This window comes from Zosterops lateralis, assembly GCF_965231275.1.
Source record: "Zosterops lateralis genome assembly, chromosome: 17".
Lineage (NCBI taxonomy): Eukaryota > Metazoa > Chordata > Aves > Passeriformes > Zosteropidae > Zosterops > Zosterops lateralis.
This window is the reverse complement of record NC_139777.1, coordinates 5,987,359-6,002,653: the sequence shown is the minus strand read 5'-3', so window position 1 is coordinate 6,002,653 and position 15,295 is coordinate 5,987,359. Positions and strand designations below refer to the sequence as shown.

At 41.9% G+C, this 15,295-nt stretch overlaps 1 protein-coding gene across 1 annotated transcript in view; it reads left to right on the top strand.

Annotated features, from left to right (window-relative positions):
- GALNT9 (polypeptide N-acetylgalactosaminyltransferase 9) overlaps positions 1-15,295 on the top strand; it is a gene marked incomplete at its 5' end in the record, with an annotated part of 123,828 nt that overhangs the window by 35,154 nt on the left and 73,379 nt on the right. The window contains 2 exons of the mRNA XM_083874065.1: positions 8,485-8,651; positions 10,419-10,593. Of these exons, the coding sequence (XP_083730191.1) occupies positions 8,485-8,651; positions 10,419-10,593 (342 nt within the window). The remainder of the gene's footprint in view (positions 1-8,484; positions 8,652-10,418; positions 10,594-15,295) is intronic.

Below are 15,295 nucleotides of genomic sequence, written 5' to 3'. Positions count from 1 at the left end.
CAGCAGTTACCTTGAAAACTTTTATATTGCCCTACATTTCCAGGTTACACTGTGATACTCAGCCTCTGTCCAGCGGCAGCAGCACCAGCTGAGGCAGAGAGATAGTCAGAATTAAACAAAAGTACCTGGATTTTTAAATGTTAAATACTTGCAGTACATTTTCTAATAGTCAAGGATAACTTTCTGTATTTACATATTATTATCTGAATAACAAATAGCTTCAAGGGTACAGCAAACTGTTCTGTGCAAATGGAAAAGGGTGAGTTTACTCTTATGCATTATTTATTGAAAATAATTCCTTTGATTTCATAAATTCCACTGCTTTTCCCTTATGTCTGGCAGGGGCTCAGTAGGCAATAGGAGAGGAGCTTCAGAGAAGGTGCTGTCTTCAGATTTGTAACCTGCTGTTGGATATCTGGGCTGTTACCATCTCACTCCCTGCAGACATGCTGGGATTAATTATTCCTTTGCCATAAAGAACCTTTTCCTGGGATCTTGATGCATCACCTTGAGTGGAAAAGCACTTCTTTAATGGGAAAAGTGCTAACAGCCTGTGCTGCTGGAACTGCAGCTAAATGGCTTCACGTGGCTTGCTGGAGAGCAATGACCCTTGGTGGCAGCAGCAAGGAGTGGTGCCACTGGGCAGCAGCCAGTTTTGTGAATGCAGCCTGGAAAGCATCTTCTGGCTTTCTGGATGGCTCTTTGTGAACCTTCCCTATCTGAAATACAAGGTTTTCAACGTTGGGCACCAGATTGTAGGAACATCTGTGGACGGCAGGGACAAGGAACTCTGCAGACATGAGATATTTTAGAAACACGTGGTTTTATTGCAAGGGTCGTGGGTAAAAAGGGCTTTGCCTTCAGCCACCAGCTTCAGCTGAAGGGAAGCTCCAATGAAAGGGAGAGAGAGTATGAGGTAAGGGAGGTAAAAAAGCTAAGAGGGGTAAGAGAGAGGTAAGAGCAAGAGCAAGAGAGAGGGAGCGGTAAGAGAGGTAAGAGGTAAGAGAGCGAGCACTTTATTACAATACATTATATCTCTTTTTGTGTTGAATATTCCCATTTACAGTGACCAACCAGTGCAAGATACAAAACCCACAAACTTTGCATGCAGCCTATGAGAACTGCTATATTACCATATCACCCTATATTCTAAATGCTAAAGACTACTTTTCTTATCTACCTTTTCCCTGATGCCTTGGCAGGGTAGAGAGGGGCTGCATTCTTGGGTCCTTTTGTTTTCTGTCCTTCAACCCATCTCCAGCTCATCCCCGTCTTCCTGCCTGCCATGATCACATCTCAAAGCTGCCCTTCATTCCTATTTCACTCACAGGTTTTACATCTGCAGTATTTCTTACTAGGCAATCATATTTGCAAGCCCTTCCTGTCCCATCTTTCCCAACACGAGGTCTTAGCTTTGGCAAAGCAGAAATGTGTGTATTCTCTGTTCCCCACAGACAACATGCTTCCCAGAATTAAGTTTTTAAAAAGTTGCACAAAAGGTAGTGTTCTCCTGAATGTATTTTGCTGATAAGATCTTCAAATCAAACTGACACAATGCCTTTAGTTTGGCCTCTATTTAATATTGCTGCATCAATTTCACCAGTTTTTATATTTCACTTAACTTCAAAGAGCTCTCCAGCTTCAAAAAAGAATTTTCAAAGATGGCCTTTATGGCTTTTGTTTTTAAAAGAATTCTTCTCTGGTTTTTACTTTAAAAGGATGCAAGCTAAGAATCCAGCTGGAACAGGGGAAAGGATATTTGCAAAATCTCGAGAATCACTAAACAAGCCATTTGTTTTAATCACCTAAAATGAGGCAGAATACATGTCACTTGGAATTTAGCTGAGCTCCTCCTTAAATTTAAGTGCAGCACCATTAAAAATAAAGTTGCACAGGGGATCTGTTCTCTTTGGGGATTTTTGGAAAGCATTTGAAAGCAGATTTCAGCCTCTCCATTAATTTCCAATGAGCCTAATGCTTTGTGATGCAGCAAGCATACAGCCAGAGGCAGATCCGGACAGGCACACTGGGGGATAGAGTGGAAATTTTTTACAGATGGTATTTCAAAACATATTAGTGACTCAAGTTAAGTTACCAAAAAAAAAGGGCAGAGACTTTTTACTACAGAAGGATGTGAGCACGAGCTTTGAGCCATTTTTCACGTTAATAAAGAGGCTTGTTTTAAAAGTGATTGAAACTAGTTTTAGCATTTTTATATGTATAAATCAATAAGGGTATTAGACATAATGGCATGTTTCTGGTATTGTTTGCCTGAGGAAAACCAGAAATAGCTCACTGAAATAGAAGGCCTCTTATTTTATGTGTGCAGCAGCTACTTTTGAAGAGTATAATAATCCTAAATATAAGGTTAATATTCTCTACAAGTAGAGTTGTCTTCATGCTGCATATGTTAACTATGCATATATATTGTGCTATCAGTCACTGATTGACAGTTCTCAGGGCTCTTTACTATAAATATAAAAATAATTTGTCATAGAGAAATGAGGAATTAAACTAAATAGAGCAAATGTGTTATAAAACAAAAGGCACAAACATGTGTTGAGTTTTTATGTGTGGAGCAATTAGTCACAGTTGTACTGGCCTGGAATTTAAAAGAAAGGGAAAAGAACAAAAAATAAATCTCTGATTCTCAGGAGACACTTGTCCAATGTGTGTTATTGAAAATCCATGGGGAGTTTTAACCTACCTGTGTCCAGCTTGAAAAGGCTCTTTCCTTCATAGAAATATTACAGGACAGAAATTCCTGTAGATTTGATGTTTCCTGTAGGAAATAGGACAGTGAAGAGACAGTCCTAAGGTATAAAAGACAGTTATTTTGGGAAGTCTGCTGCTCTTCTTCAGCCTGCAAATCCTACAGACATCAAATCCAATTGTCCAGCCTGGGAATGTGGGAAATTCCCATGGCCAGATGTGTTCTGGAAAACTCATTCCAATTCCAAACTTGCAATCATTTGTTTGTGGTTGATGTGAAAGGACATTTTCCTTGATACAGGAAGCGTTTGAGGTTAGCTCAGGTACAAGGGCTTGGCCTGGTTTCCTTCTGATGAGTGTGGGGGATTTGTTTCTTAGACTTCTGCGTGCAAAAAAAGAAAAAATATGTCAAGGGGCATGTGAAAGAAACTGCTGGGAATTCCCACAGTATGGAGTAGGTTTAAGGTCTACCTTTATGAGAAAATAATCATCAACATCACTGTGTACAAGAAAATATGGAGAAAAGGTTATTTTAGTGGATTTCCTCAGACTTACAGTACCAACAGGAGTATCGTGTACCTGCACTTCTCCAAACAAATTCAGGAAGAAGGTGTTGATGTTCTGCTGTAGGATATTTCAAAGTGGAGGCTGTTCCATAAGGAACACAGACTGTGAAGAAGGTATCTTCTGGTATCACCATAATTTCTAGGAAATGGCTTATTTCTCTTTTTACCTAATTTGAAATACAATGTGCTGTTTTTCTCAAGGTACACAGAGCATCAGTGTCCTGTACCACTGCTCTCTTGTTCACAGTTGTATTTACATTACATGTTCTTAGAGAATGCTGTCCCTGAGCTGCAAAACAGGGGGAGAAAGTAAGAGCAAGCCTTGAATTCAAAAATTTTCCATTTAGGTTTTTGGATAGGGCAGGAAAAGCCACCCTCAACAGGAAGAGAATGTTGTGCCATAATACAGTTAACATCCTCTGTCAAGAAGGAGAATTAATTAGGAAGGAGTTGGAGCCTCTGGCTGACAGATTCATGATCCATGAAGCTAATCAGTTTTGTGGCCTGTCACTGCTGCTGCTGCAGACTGGTCAGCAGCTGGATCCCACGCTGGGGAACGAGACATTCGCAGCCTGTCACGTTTCCTCTGTTGTGCCAACGTGGAAGAGGAAGGTAATGTTGGTTTATTTCTGCAGCTCAAAAGTTACTATTACATCCAGCACTAGCTGTAAAGCCTCAGTGGGTTTCTGGAGAAAGAAATCAGGCACTGAGCTAGACACTAAATTTAGTGATTTGGCTGTGGTAAATTGTCTGTGCCCATAGAAGTCACAGCAGCGCTTAGGTGCTAAAAGGTGACCATGTAGGTAAGAATAGTCTGAGCCTTTGGTTTAACAGGGCTCAAAATACATATTGACCTGGTGATTAAAAGTAGCATTGTTAGCATTAAAGAGAAAGAGTTCAATAATCTTTTAAAATATTCATCTTTGTCCTTTCATTGATCATGTACCAAATAAGGAGCTGTTCCAACTTGTTCTCCTGCTGTGGCTATAAAACATGAACACAGATCACTCTGAAGCTTTCAAGGTGCACAGCATGTAAGGGTTGGGTGGTTTGGGGCTTTTTTTTGCCAGAACTGCAGATGTTTCTTCATGCCCAGCAATTTCATCAAGTTTGTGAAGGAGAGAAACCTTCAGTCATCTCCATCCCAGTAGTTCATTGAAAAAACATATCTTGTATTAAACACTTTAAAGATTCATGAAGCAGCTTTAATTTTGTTTGCATTTCTTCCTGAAGGGTAAAGCTGTCAGAAATCTCTAAATGCATTGCTTAATCCATTTCCAAACTCAGTATATTAAGGTCTGCGAGCAAAACTCATTTTTGGAGTTTAGCAAGTTTGCAGACAGGAAAAAAGGGCAGGGGAAATAGAGCAAGGAAGATTTTTCTTTTTTTTTTTTTTGTTAATGCACTGAACTACCTGCATGGCTGCAGTGACAGTCCTTCACAAAAAATAGTGCAACACAAATGGACTGTAAGAGCAGCCTGATAAATAGAGGACTTCACGTGTTTCTCTTGGATCAGATGCAAACAGAGTTAATACATCTATCAGGGAGTGAAGGTTCAGACAGAAGAAAATTTCCTTCCCTTAAATGCCTCCAAGCTCACAAAGTTGCCATGAGCAGTTTCATGTGCAGCTGAGTACCTTTTGTTTTCTCATGCCCCAGTTTCTGATCTTTGACCTTTTTATGTTAGTACATGATTTTTTTTCCCAAGTTTCTGGTCTGCCAACCAAAGAGCTTTTCCCGTTCTCTCATGCCTGCAAGACAGTGCTCACAGTTGGGCTAAGGAGGCTGGCTGGGAAATGTTCATTTAAGAAACCAGTTCAATGTAAGGGAAAGGATGAGTGTAAATCATCTCCAGAATACAGAAAAATTATCTGAAAGGAAATACCTCTGGGTTGCCAGCCAAGCTCTGCGGTAGCAAATACAGAGAACACTCAAAGACCTTTCCCAAGACAACAGCAGGACGCCCCAGGTTTGATGCTTGGCATGTTGAATGAAAGATGCCTGAAGGGCTTTTCACATATCAGGTCTAACCCATCCTCAGCTGGCCCGTGGGGGTGATTAACCATGGCATTGTCAGCCTTTGCTGGAATCCCTAGTCCTGCAGACATCCAGCAGTGTGTCCCTGTCCAGGGTACCTGTGCACCCTGGAGACCTGAGCTCCTCTGCTGGTTGTACTCTGTGGGACCTGCTGACAGTTCTGAATGCTGAATTAAAATCAGAGAAATATTAAATGTAAGCTATGCCTGCCCAGCTCAGACCATCTTTAGCTACCACAGAGGTCAAATGTACACTCAATTCTTCCTAAATTCAGGAGTGTTGGATGTTAACGAGGCCGAGTTTTAGCTGTCAAATACTGAAATTGTCCTCCCTCACCTGGTTGCCACAGTGCACAGTGTGGTCTGACCTGGTGCAGAGAAGTGGAGACTGTGGTGAGAGCTTTAAACACTCAGCTCTGCACAACATCAAGGCTGAAAAAGGGATGATTTCTAAATTTCTTCTACAATTCTGTTGGCAGTAAAGCTGGAGGATTATAAAGGTATGCCTTGCTACTGCGAAGTGTACAGTTTGATTTCTTCACATTCTGCTAATTTTCTTCTCAAAAGAAATAATAGAAGTGTCTAGTCTTGTGCTAAGCTGCTCCATCATTAGCTCATAGGTTTCTTGAGATGATTTCCTCTGTGTCCAGGCTGCTGCTCCAACCATTTTCTGCAAGGATGTCCTTTGGCTCGTTGGAAGTCAATAGGCTTCTTACAGCCTTACCTTTTTCCTCTGTAATGAACTATCCAGGGCCAGTCAAGGGCTGCTCCAAGGAGGACTCTGAGTTCTGACTCTCTTTCTGTCCCTTGCACACAGGCACCACTGTCTGACCCACTGCACTGTTCTTGCTCCATTGTCAGCCTCTGCCTGAGCAAAGGTGGTGACAGCCATGGGTGTGCTCTGGCAGTGTGAGGCTTGCTAATGTCACTCTTTGGCCAGGAGTGTCAAACTCTGGTTAGAGTTTCTTGGAATGAAGGAAGTATTAACTGTAAATTGCTGTGGCTGGTGTCTAATTAGAGAACACTTTGGGAAGAACTCGGGCGATAATCCAGCAAAGCACTTAAGCACCCACTGATTTTTAAGGACAGATACCTTAACTGGGATTGCTCATGCTCTCAAACATCATCAGAAGTGTTTGTTAGTGGACCAGTAATTTCTCCTGACAACCTCAGCACATCGATCTGATTTTCTGAAGTGACCTAAGAAGTTGGGGGTTCAAGGTTGACTTGAAGTCTGCAGGAAATAAACCCTTAAATCACTGCCGTGCTTTGGAAAGTGCTCAGCTGGACAGCTGCTTTTGCTGTTCTTCATCCTCAATGCAATAAATAAATGTATGACATCGGTGTGCTCCAGAGGAAAATTGCATTCAAAAAAAAAAAAAAAAAAAAAAGAAATTAAAAAAAGAAGGCTGTGATCAGAACACTCATACCTCTTGAAAATCTCTCTCCTTGTTCCAGGCTTATTTTTAGGCTGTGTAAGAATGCTGCTTAGCCAGAAGTTTTACACAGTGGTCCTCTGTGTGGTACAGGCCACCAGCAAGCTGCCAGTGAGCAGCTATGGAAATCAATGGCAAGTGCTCAGGTCTCTGAGCAAATAGTGCTGGGATCAGGAATTATGAATAATTACACTTTACTAGAATTCATAACTGACTTCCAGAGGTTACTCAGCAGTCAAGCATTTGTCACCTGGCCTATCCCCATGACTGCTGAAAGTGAGGAAAAAAGTGATTGTTATGCCAAAGTAATGAGCACAGAGGTCAGAAAGTTTGATAAGAGCAGGAGAAGTCATTTTCTGTGATATCATTAGCAGTATTTTAGAGAGCAAGTTCAGTAATTGCTATGGTAATTCTGAATGGCTTTTGACTGTGAGAACACGTAGGTAGTTTTTAAAATTAGCCTCTTTGCTAATGGGAGAGAACCCCACTGAAATAAGGCAGTGTGGTGTTACAGGGGGCCATGGGCCAAGGACTTGAGAATCAGGAGCTCTGCTCTGTGCTGTGAAACTTCTCCAGGCCTCAGTTTTTTTTTCTTCTCAAAAGAATCCATGGTAAAATATATGTATCAGTGAGCAGCATAAAAGCAAACTGTGAATCAGGATGTGGCAGCCTCTCAGAGGGAGCAGACCTGTTTGCAGATACTTCAGCAAGTGCAGGCCTGTACAACAACCATTGTGTGTCTGTTATTGCTGCACAAAGTGTGCACTCAGAGGGGGTGGCAAGTGCTCTCTCTGTGGGCAAATATAAAATTGGCTTGAGCAAATGCTGGTTTTAAAGTTCCAATGCAGCTGTGAGTTAGCAGCAGAGCTGCTGGTGGTTCCCCTGGGAGCACAGCCAGGGTGTGGCATTGTAGGTCTTCTCCAGGTTGTTTTTGAGCAGTTGTTGTGGTTTGAAAGCAAAACGAGTGAGAGGCTCCAAGTCAGAAACACAATTTAATAAGAAGAAAGGTAAAAAAGTAAAATAAAATAAATGCAGTAATACAAAAGACCACTGACAGAGTCAGAATACAACCTGAGCAGGATGGTGGGAGCAGTCCAGATGAGGGGCTCTTCCTGAAGCAGTGATCCTGTAGAAAGGTCTGGTAGCTCTGGTCCTCTGGGAATCCAGTAGGTAAGGGCTGCTTGTCCTGTCTCAAATCCCAGATTATATCCAGGTGAGAATGCTTGGCTCCTCCCCCTGGGCTGAGCATCTCCCAATGGGATGATGAGTTGTGAAGTGGGTCCTTGATGGCCCATTAAACATAGGCAGTCCTGCAGTGGGTCCTTGATGGCCTATTAAACAGAGATAACTCCTGCCCCACCTTGTTTCAACAGTTCATGAAGGTGGTGATAGAATAGATACTTTGTGTACATCCTACACTGCAACCCAGGACAGCAGTCATTGATACTCCTTTGGTTTTCAAGGAATGCTTGTCACCTCACAGGGAGTGAGAGCTGCTACAAGCCCATGTACAAGCACACACCCCGTGTTTTATACTGGGCTGATGGAGAGGGTGCTGCTCCTAACCAGGCTGGTTCTTTTGAGCTTTTACCACATCTTTCCTTGTATTTAGAAAGGACAAAGTTTGCAAATCCATACATGGATGAAGAGCAAGGAGAGGAGGAAGCTCTTCAGTCTATTTTGCCTCCCAGTGGCTGCTTGGGTTTTAATTTAATTTAATTCCCCTCTCCAGGTGCAAGCAGATGACCTACCCAGACGACCTGCCCCAGATCTCTGTGGTGTTTATATTTGTGAACGAGGCTCTCTCTGTCATCCTGCGCTCCGTGCACAGCGTGGTGAACCACACCCCATCCCACCTGCTCAAGGAGATCATCCTGGTGGATGACAACAGTGACAACGGTGAGCTTTGGTCACTTTGCCTCTAAGCAAAGTGCCCCGTGTGACTTCTAGGTGTCAAATGCAAATGTGTTTGTTGATGGGAGGGTTGATTGAGCCATTTGCACAAAGCTGTGAGTAAACACTGACTATTTGTATAAAAAATAAGCATGATGTGGATAAACCCTGCTGATTTCATTGAAATCCTAGCAGAATGGATGGCATTTATGTAGGCAGTCTTAATAGGACACATTTCTCCAAATTTTCGGATCCAGAGGAATATCATCATCAATAGAACAAAGGTTTAAATTCTTTCCTGCTTCCAAGGAAAAGTGAGGTTACAGATCCTCCTTAAAGAAAGTTACTACTCTTCTATTTGGCAGCACATTGTTTCTTCATGATTTAATCCAAAATCAAAATAATGGTGAGCATTTAGGGTGCTAATATCAGCATATTTCACAATACAATCTTGTTTAAATATTCTCAGTTACAAGGGACTAGCAGTGTTGTCATGTTTAAACTTGTACATTACACTTCTAGAACTGATACATCTTCTAAAATTTTATTTATTTCCAATAAGCCTAAAATTTAGCATTTCCTCTTCAGATCAACAACTTTAAGGTCTTTCAGTTTTAAGTTGCTCTGACTCTTCGAGATCCCTGAAGAGAAGGGAGAGCTGAGAGGAGAGATAACTCAAATTAAAAAAAGGTTCCAAAACCTATAGATTTAAGAAAATATTTATGCAATTCAGATTTCATTTATGGCAGTGTAACCTGTGGAGTAATTACGTGAGAATTGCAAAGTGTTTGAGTCAAGGCAATCCTGAGGAGAATTGAACTCATCATCTCTCAGTGAACTCTTATATGGCTTTTCTCTGCCACTCTTCTAAATAACTGGAGATTTATCAAGTCTTGGATTCCAATGATAATGATTCTACTGTCTAATATAGATCAGAAAAATGAGGCTCCTAATGTCCTGGAAGCTTCTACTAGTTTTTCTGATAAATATATTTAGGCAAAAGCCACTTTATGAATAAGTTCCAGTGTAAATGAATTACTAAACTACATTGACTTAAAAAAAAAATGAGAGACCATTTTGGTAATTTGCCTGTTTATAAGCCTCTTGAAATGAAGCTGAAAAAGGGTGAATGAGTTCTGCTCCATCTGTGATTGAATGCCTGAAAATGAACAAAAGAGAAATTCATTTGAGGTCTTCAATATCCATTTAGTTAAAAAGGAAAGAAGCCTGGTATTGAGGAATCTTAATTATATTTAAGGGAAAACCCTGAAAATTAAGGGAAATTAATTGTGATCTGAATTACATCTTGACCCAAAATCCATTGAGGTTATTTTTCTAACTCCTACTGAACAGCATAATTTAGGAAAAAAAAAATCACCAAATTGGCATGTTACACTTCTATATGGTCATAATTGCTCTTCCAGAGGCCAGTTGTAACCTAATGCAAATCATCAGAGAATCACAATAGTAATTTCTTTAAAATACATAGACAAACTACCTCTTCAACACTATACTCAAATCCATCAGGCCATATTAGAGCTGGGCAAGTCTCTGGTGTGTGGGGAATTTCTCTGGGCTGGAACCCCTGGAACTGGTCCTGCCTCAGCTCTAGTACTGGGTTTGTGTCCATGAGACTGACCAAGGGTTGGAGAATATTTAAGGATTCCTTTCCCTTTGTATAAATAAATCAGAATAAATCAGAATAAAACATAGCATTGTAAGGCCTTTCTCATTCTAAATGTTTTTGTGGCTTGGCTTCTTTTTGTCCTGCAGTTGAGCTGAAGTTTAACCTGGACCAGTATGTCCATAAGAGGTACCCAGGGCTGGTGAAAATAGTGCGGAACAACAAACGGGAGGGGCTGATCCGAGCCAGGATCCAGGGCTGGAAAGCAGCAACCTCTCCTGTGGTTGGGTTCTTCGATGCCCACGTGGAGTTCAACATTGGCTGGTGAGTGCTGGTTGTGCCCATGATGCCTTAAGTACTAGCTTTCATATTTTTCGGATTCTGTGCTCTCTAGGTGTGCAATTCTGAGCCTCACATTAAGGGTCAGTCAGCTCTTTTCACAGAGTAGTGAGACAAAACAAATCCTTTTCCTGCTGAAGACCAAGGACAACCTTCAGGCCCAAAAAACAGTGGCTGAAGGCGGGAACAAGAAGGATGGACCTTCACAACCTGAAGCTGTAATTGGACAATTAAACACAATATGCAAATGGACCAAAACTTATAAAAGTGTGAGACCTCATGACTGGTTGTCCCTTTTGTGACCATTTTGGGTCCACCCTGGGTGTAACCCTGGCCAGGCTCTTGTACTGCCCAAGGCATATCCTTAAAGGCCTTTCAACAAATACCTCCTTTATTCTCTAGGTCTGTCCAATGTCTGTTTCAGGTCAGCCTTCCCAAGGCATGACCCAGAGGGACAGTGGCACTGGGACACTGTGCCCTGGGCTCCAAGGCTATGGGAGGGCTTTGCTCAGCTGCAGGGATGAGGGGCTGCAGGCTGCTGTCAGCATGTCAGCAATTACTCCTGAGTTGTGTTCCTGATTATTGCAACATCGCTGACAGGCTCCTGCAATGACTGCAAGACCCATTAAAAAGCTGTTGTGCCTGGTCTAGCACAGCTCAGTGGAGGGAGAAGTAATTGGGACCACAATGGCTGTGAAATCCCCAAGCAGTCAGATGGGGAGACACCATTAAGGAGGCTCTGGGCTGGAGAATTTCAAGTGCTTTTTTTACCTTCTTGTCATTTTTTTCTATTATTTCTTCTTAGAAACTTGAATACCAATCTGATTTCCTCATAAATTTTCTTGCATTTACATTTGAGGGAAGCATTTAATTATTGCCTGCATTTTTTAATAGGGCTTGAAATTAGCATGCCTTTCCCCATCCCCTTTTGGTTTAATGGGCCAGAACTGCATTTGGAATAAACCTTAGTAGCACCACTTGGTGGCCAATATTTGGCATTACTGGAAGTCGGGGCCATAGGAGCTGCTCTGTACCATCAGCTGCAGAAGGACTTCTGGGACCTTCAGCATGTAAAACATGCATTTTCCAAAGATAGGCTGGTATTTGATAATGATGATGCAGAGTTATGGTGGAAATGATTATGCTCTGCAATTCTGGGAGATATCCTCAAATTAAAACTAAAAATAGCTGTACTTACAACTAGAGAGAAACTTAATTGCAAAGGAGTAGAGTGTTTATTTTTATATGTTCATGAATATTTTTATAAAATGGAAGATGCAATAAAATAAGTCTTGTAGTGCACCTGCTTTATGTTCATCCCATTTTTTTTCCTTAGGACTATGTTAGGCTATAATAGCAGCTGTAGTAATTTTCTAGAAGCTTAAGATTTAATTTATTTATTTGCTTTTAAAGCAAGTAGATCTTTCAAATTCTTTCAAACATTCATCTAGGGAAATATCAGCTATGAGACCGGATCAGGGACTGGAAAGAGCATGCTCTGGGTGCTGTCCCCAGTGCTTGTCCTGCCCAAGCTGCAGTTTTCTGGGGCTTGAGGAGAATTTTGTTATCATTTTATAAGGACATTGAGATCTGATTGATGTACTGTACCCAGGGAAGCTCAGCAATAGTGTCAGTAAGCAGGAAAGGGCTTTGTGGTTGCTTTGGGGTTTGTTAGGGTTCGGTTTTTTTACTGCACTGCTTTGCATTAATGTCAGAAAGGGTTGAAATCAGCACAGCAAGAACCTGAACTGCTCAGTAAATGAGAATGTGTATATCCAAGATAAAAGGTCTGTGTGTTCTGCTCCCTCCACCAGAGCTCTCAGGTCTCAGCTGTTGTGCTGGGCCAGGCTCTGCCCCTGCTGTGGGGCACTCAGTGCATCAATGGGGACAGCAAACATGCTCCAGGAGCATCCTGCACCTCTTCCTTTCAGAGCTGCACCTGTGGGCTCAGACTGTTCTCTTCTGGTGTTTCTCCTCTTGTTCCACTCAACCTTTGTGGCTGCTCAGAGCCATCTCAAACCCTGCTCCCCCCACTTCCTCCTGGTTTTAATTCTGTCCACCTGTGCACATGTGGTTGCCTGTCGTCTCCATTTTCATCTCATCTCCTTTGACTGGGAGGAACTCAAGTCCTTCCATCTGGACTGCTCTATTTTTTCCCACCAGGTTAGCACTGCCCCCACCCCACAGCCCTATAAACTCAGGAATCAGGTGGGAGTCTCTTGTTAAAGCTCTGCTGTTCTGTTCTCCTACTGAATTGCACCTTGCATGAATATTTCCCCCCATTTTCAATGCTTATTTATGTATTCAGAGGCCACATGGATTGCTCCCACTAAAAGCTGTCTATGGATTATTTGTGAGGCAATTAAAAAGAAGCCAATTCCTTTGCCACAGAAAAGAGCATTAGCTTTCTGTTTGGTTTGTGTTCCATCTAAAAGTCAAGTGCCTGCAGTGCAATTTAGTTTCCCAATCTATGGCTGCTTTACCTGCCTAATCAGTTGGCAGATTAATTCATAAAGAATCAAAGAAGGACTTCATCACTTTCTCATGAAATATGCAGGACTGACAAGAAAAAAACTTCTTTAAACAATAGTGGCCCATTTACAGGTGGCTTTTTGCCTGATATCATACTATACATTTTATGGGCTCTCACAGCATTGCTCTCCAGGGACACTTCTTCTAAACTAAATTACAATCTGGTAGGATATAAAAAAAACACTCTACAACCTGGCAGGTCAAATTAGCTATTGAATTATTTATTTTGCTGTGCTTAATTGCTGCTTTTTGGCTTCTCAGGTGTAGAAATATGTTATCTCAGAGCAGCGATTTTCGACTGACCTGTTCCCCTTAAGGCTTTTGATAGTGTGAGCCAATACAGCTGCTGTGAGAGTGGAAGTGGAGAAGACTGCCTGAAAGGGAGGCCATTGCTATTCATTCTCAAGTGGAATTTTAAATTAGAATTACAGGGTAATGTATGTGTACATTTTATATGTAAAATTCTACCTGTCCTGTTGTAGTAGAACCTGGTCTGTTTTTAATGGTTACTTGATGCCAATGGGACTCAGCAACCCAGCAGAACCAAGAGGGAGGAAAATCTCCTGTGCTTTTCTCTCTGAGGGTATATTTAAGCTTGTTTAGTTCAGTTTTCCTTCAGTCCTCTGAAGACTACAGCATTCCTACTCTGACTTTTGGTAGGTCCACCCAGTGTGCCTGAGAGCCATCCTCAGTAGCACTGAGAGCAAACCAGCACACCCTGGATGCTGATTGTGTTGCAGAACATGCAGAGCATTGTATAAACTCCTGTCTTTGAGAGACGGGAAAGAATAACAGAGACCTTCCCTACATTCTGTCTGGGAGCAGGAAAGAGATTACAGAGATAGGGTGTTAATTCTCTGGGTGAGAAAAAGGACACATTGAGTGAAGGAGAGCAGAAATCAGTATGTGAAAGGCAGAAACCACAATATATTAGCAGCCATAAAGAAGGTGCTAGGAGCCATAAAAGAAGACATAATGATAGAGTATTATAGTTGCATTCTGTCTTAGGAATTGCTTTTGCTCCTATCACAGAGGTATTATCAGAGCACTGAATGGAGTTATGCAGTCCTGCAGTAATTAAAATTTTGCCAGACAAAGGGCGAGTATCAATAAAGAAGCAGTGAAGAGGATTTAATCAAAAGATTCCAACATACCAGCCAGACAGAGCCTGACATGGGAAAGAGAACGTGAACTATAAGTTGAGTATCCATCAGATTGTGTCACACACGTCTCATCTTTATGGATTGTCCCTGAAGTTGTCAGGGTTTTAAAAATACACAAAACTGGTGTTTTAATGAATTAAGAAGAGCTAAATATCATCAAGATCCTTAGGCCTATGGAATGTACTTTGTAGATGCTACTTTCTACTGTAAGGTGTAATGCAGTAAGCAATGGATTTTCAAAGAGGTGTGTAGAGGGGAAAGGAACTTGGTTTCCTCCTAATCTACTGACTTTGGTTATCCCAAGTACTGTGTAACAGAGATGTGCTTGTGCTTTTTTGGGGGCAAAGCCACAGGTTCTTTGTCCCTCTGAGAGCTCTCTGGTAACATTTTCATGCAACGTACTGGATACCAATCTCTACCTGCAGGTAAACTTCCTGTCCCCACTTTTCAAGCTCAGGTAGCTCTCTGGGGATGTGACAAGGTCCAGGCGGCTCTTTCCTTCAAAATGAGAGAAGTGGTGAACGTGAAATTACCTTTGCAGTCCTTCTCCTGTGCAGTGTCTCCCCTCTGGAGTGTTCAAGCACACCTCTTGTGCTCAGGACACGGCTCATGGCAGCATCCCTGGACTGGGCCAAGGCTGACCTGGGAAACCCAAATGGAAAGGGAAGGACATGTGTTTGTTAAGGGAGTTTTTCTTCATCCAAAGCCTTGGGAACACTTTGGTAACTTAATGGAATACATGTTTTAGATAGCAAATTCAATGTAATCTGAGTGGAGCATGGAACAGAAGCCCTGTGGGCCTTTGGGATCCATGGGATGGTGCCAGCCTGCACACAGAGGATGTACCAAAAAAGCAGCTTCAACTATTCATCTACCTCAACAACCTAGAATGTTCACTGAAGCATCCTCCTTGCTTTTCAGTGGTGCAGAAAAAGCTTTGGCAGCCAAAGAGTTGATCTTTAACTCTCCAGCAGGCGTTGGTGCCACATTCC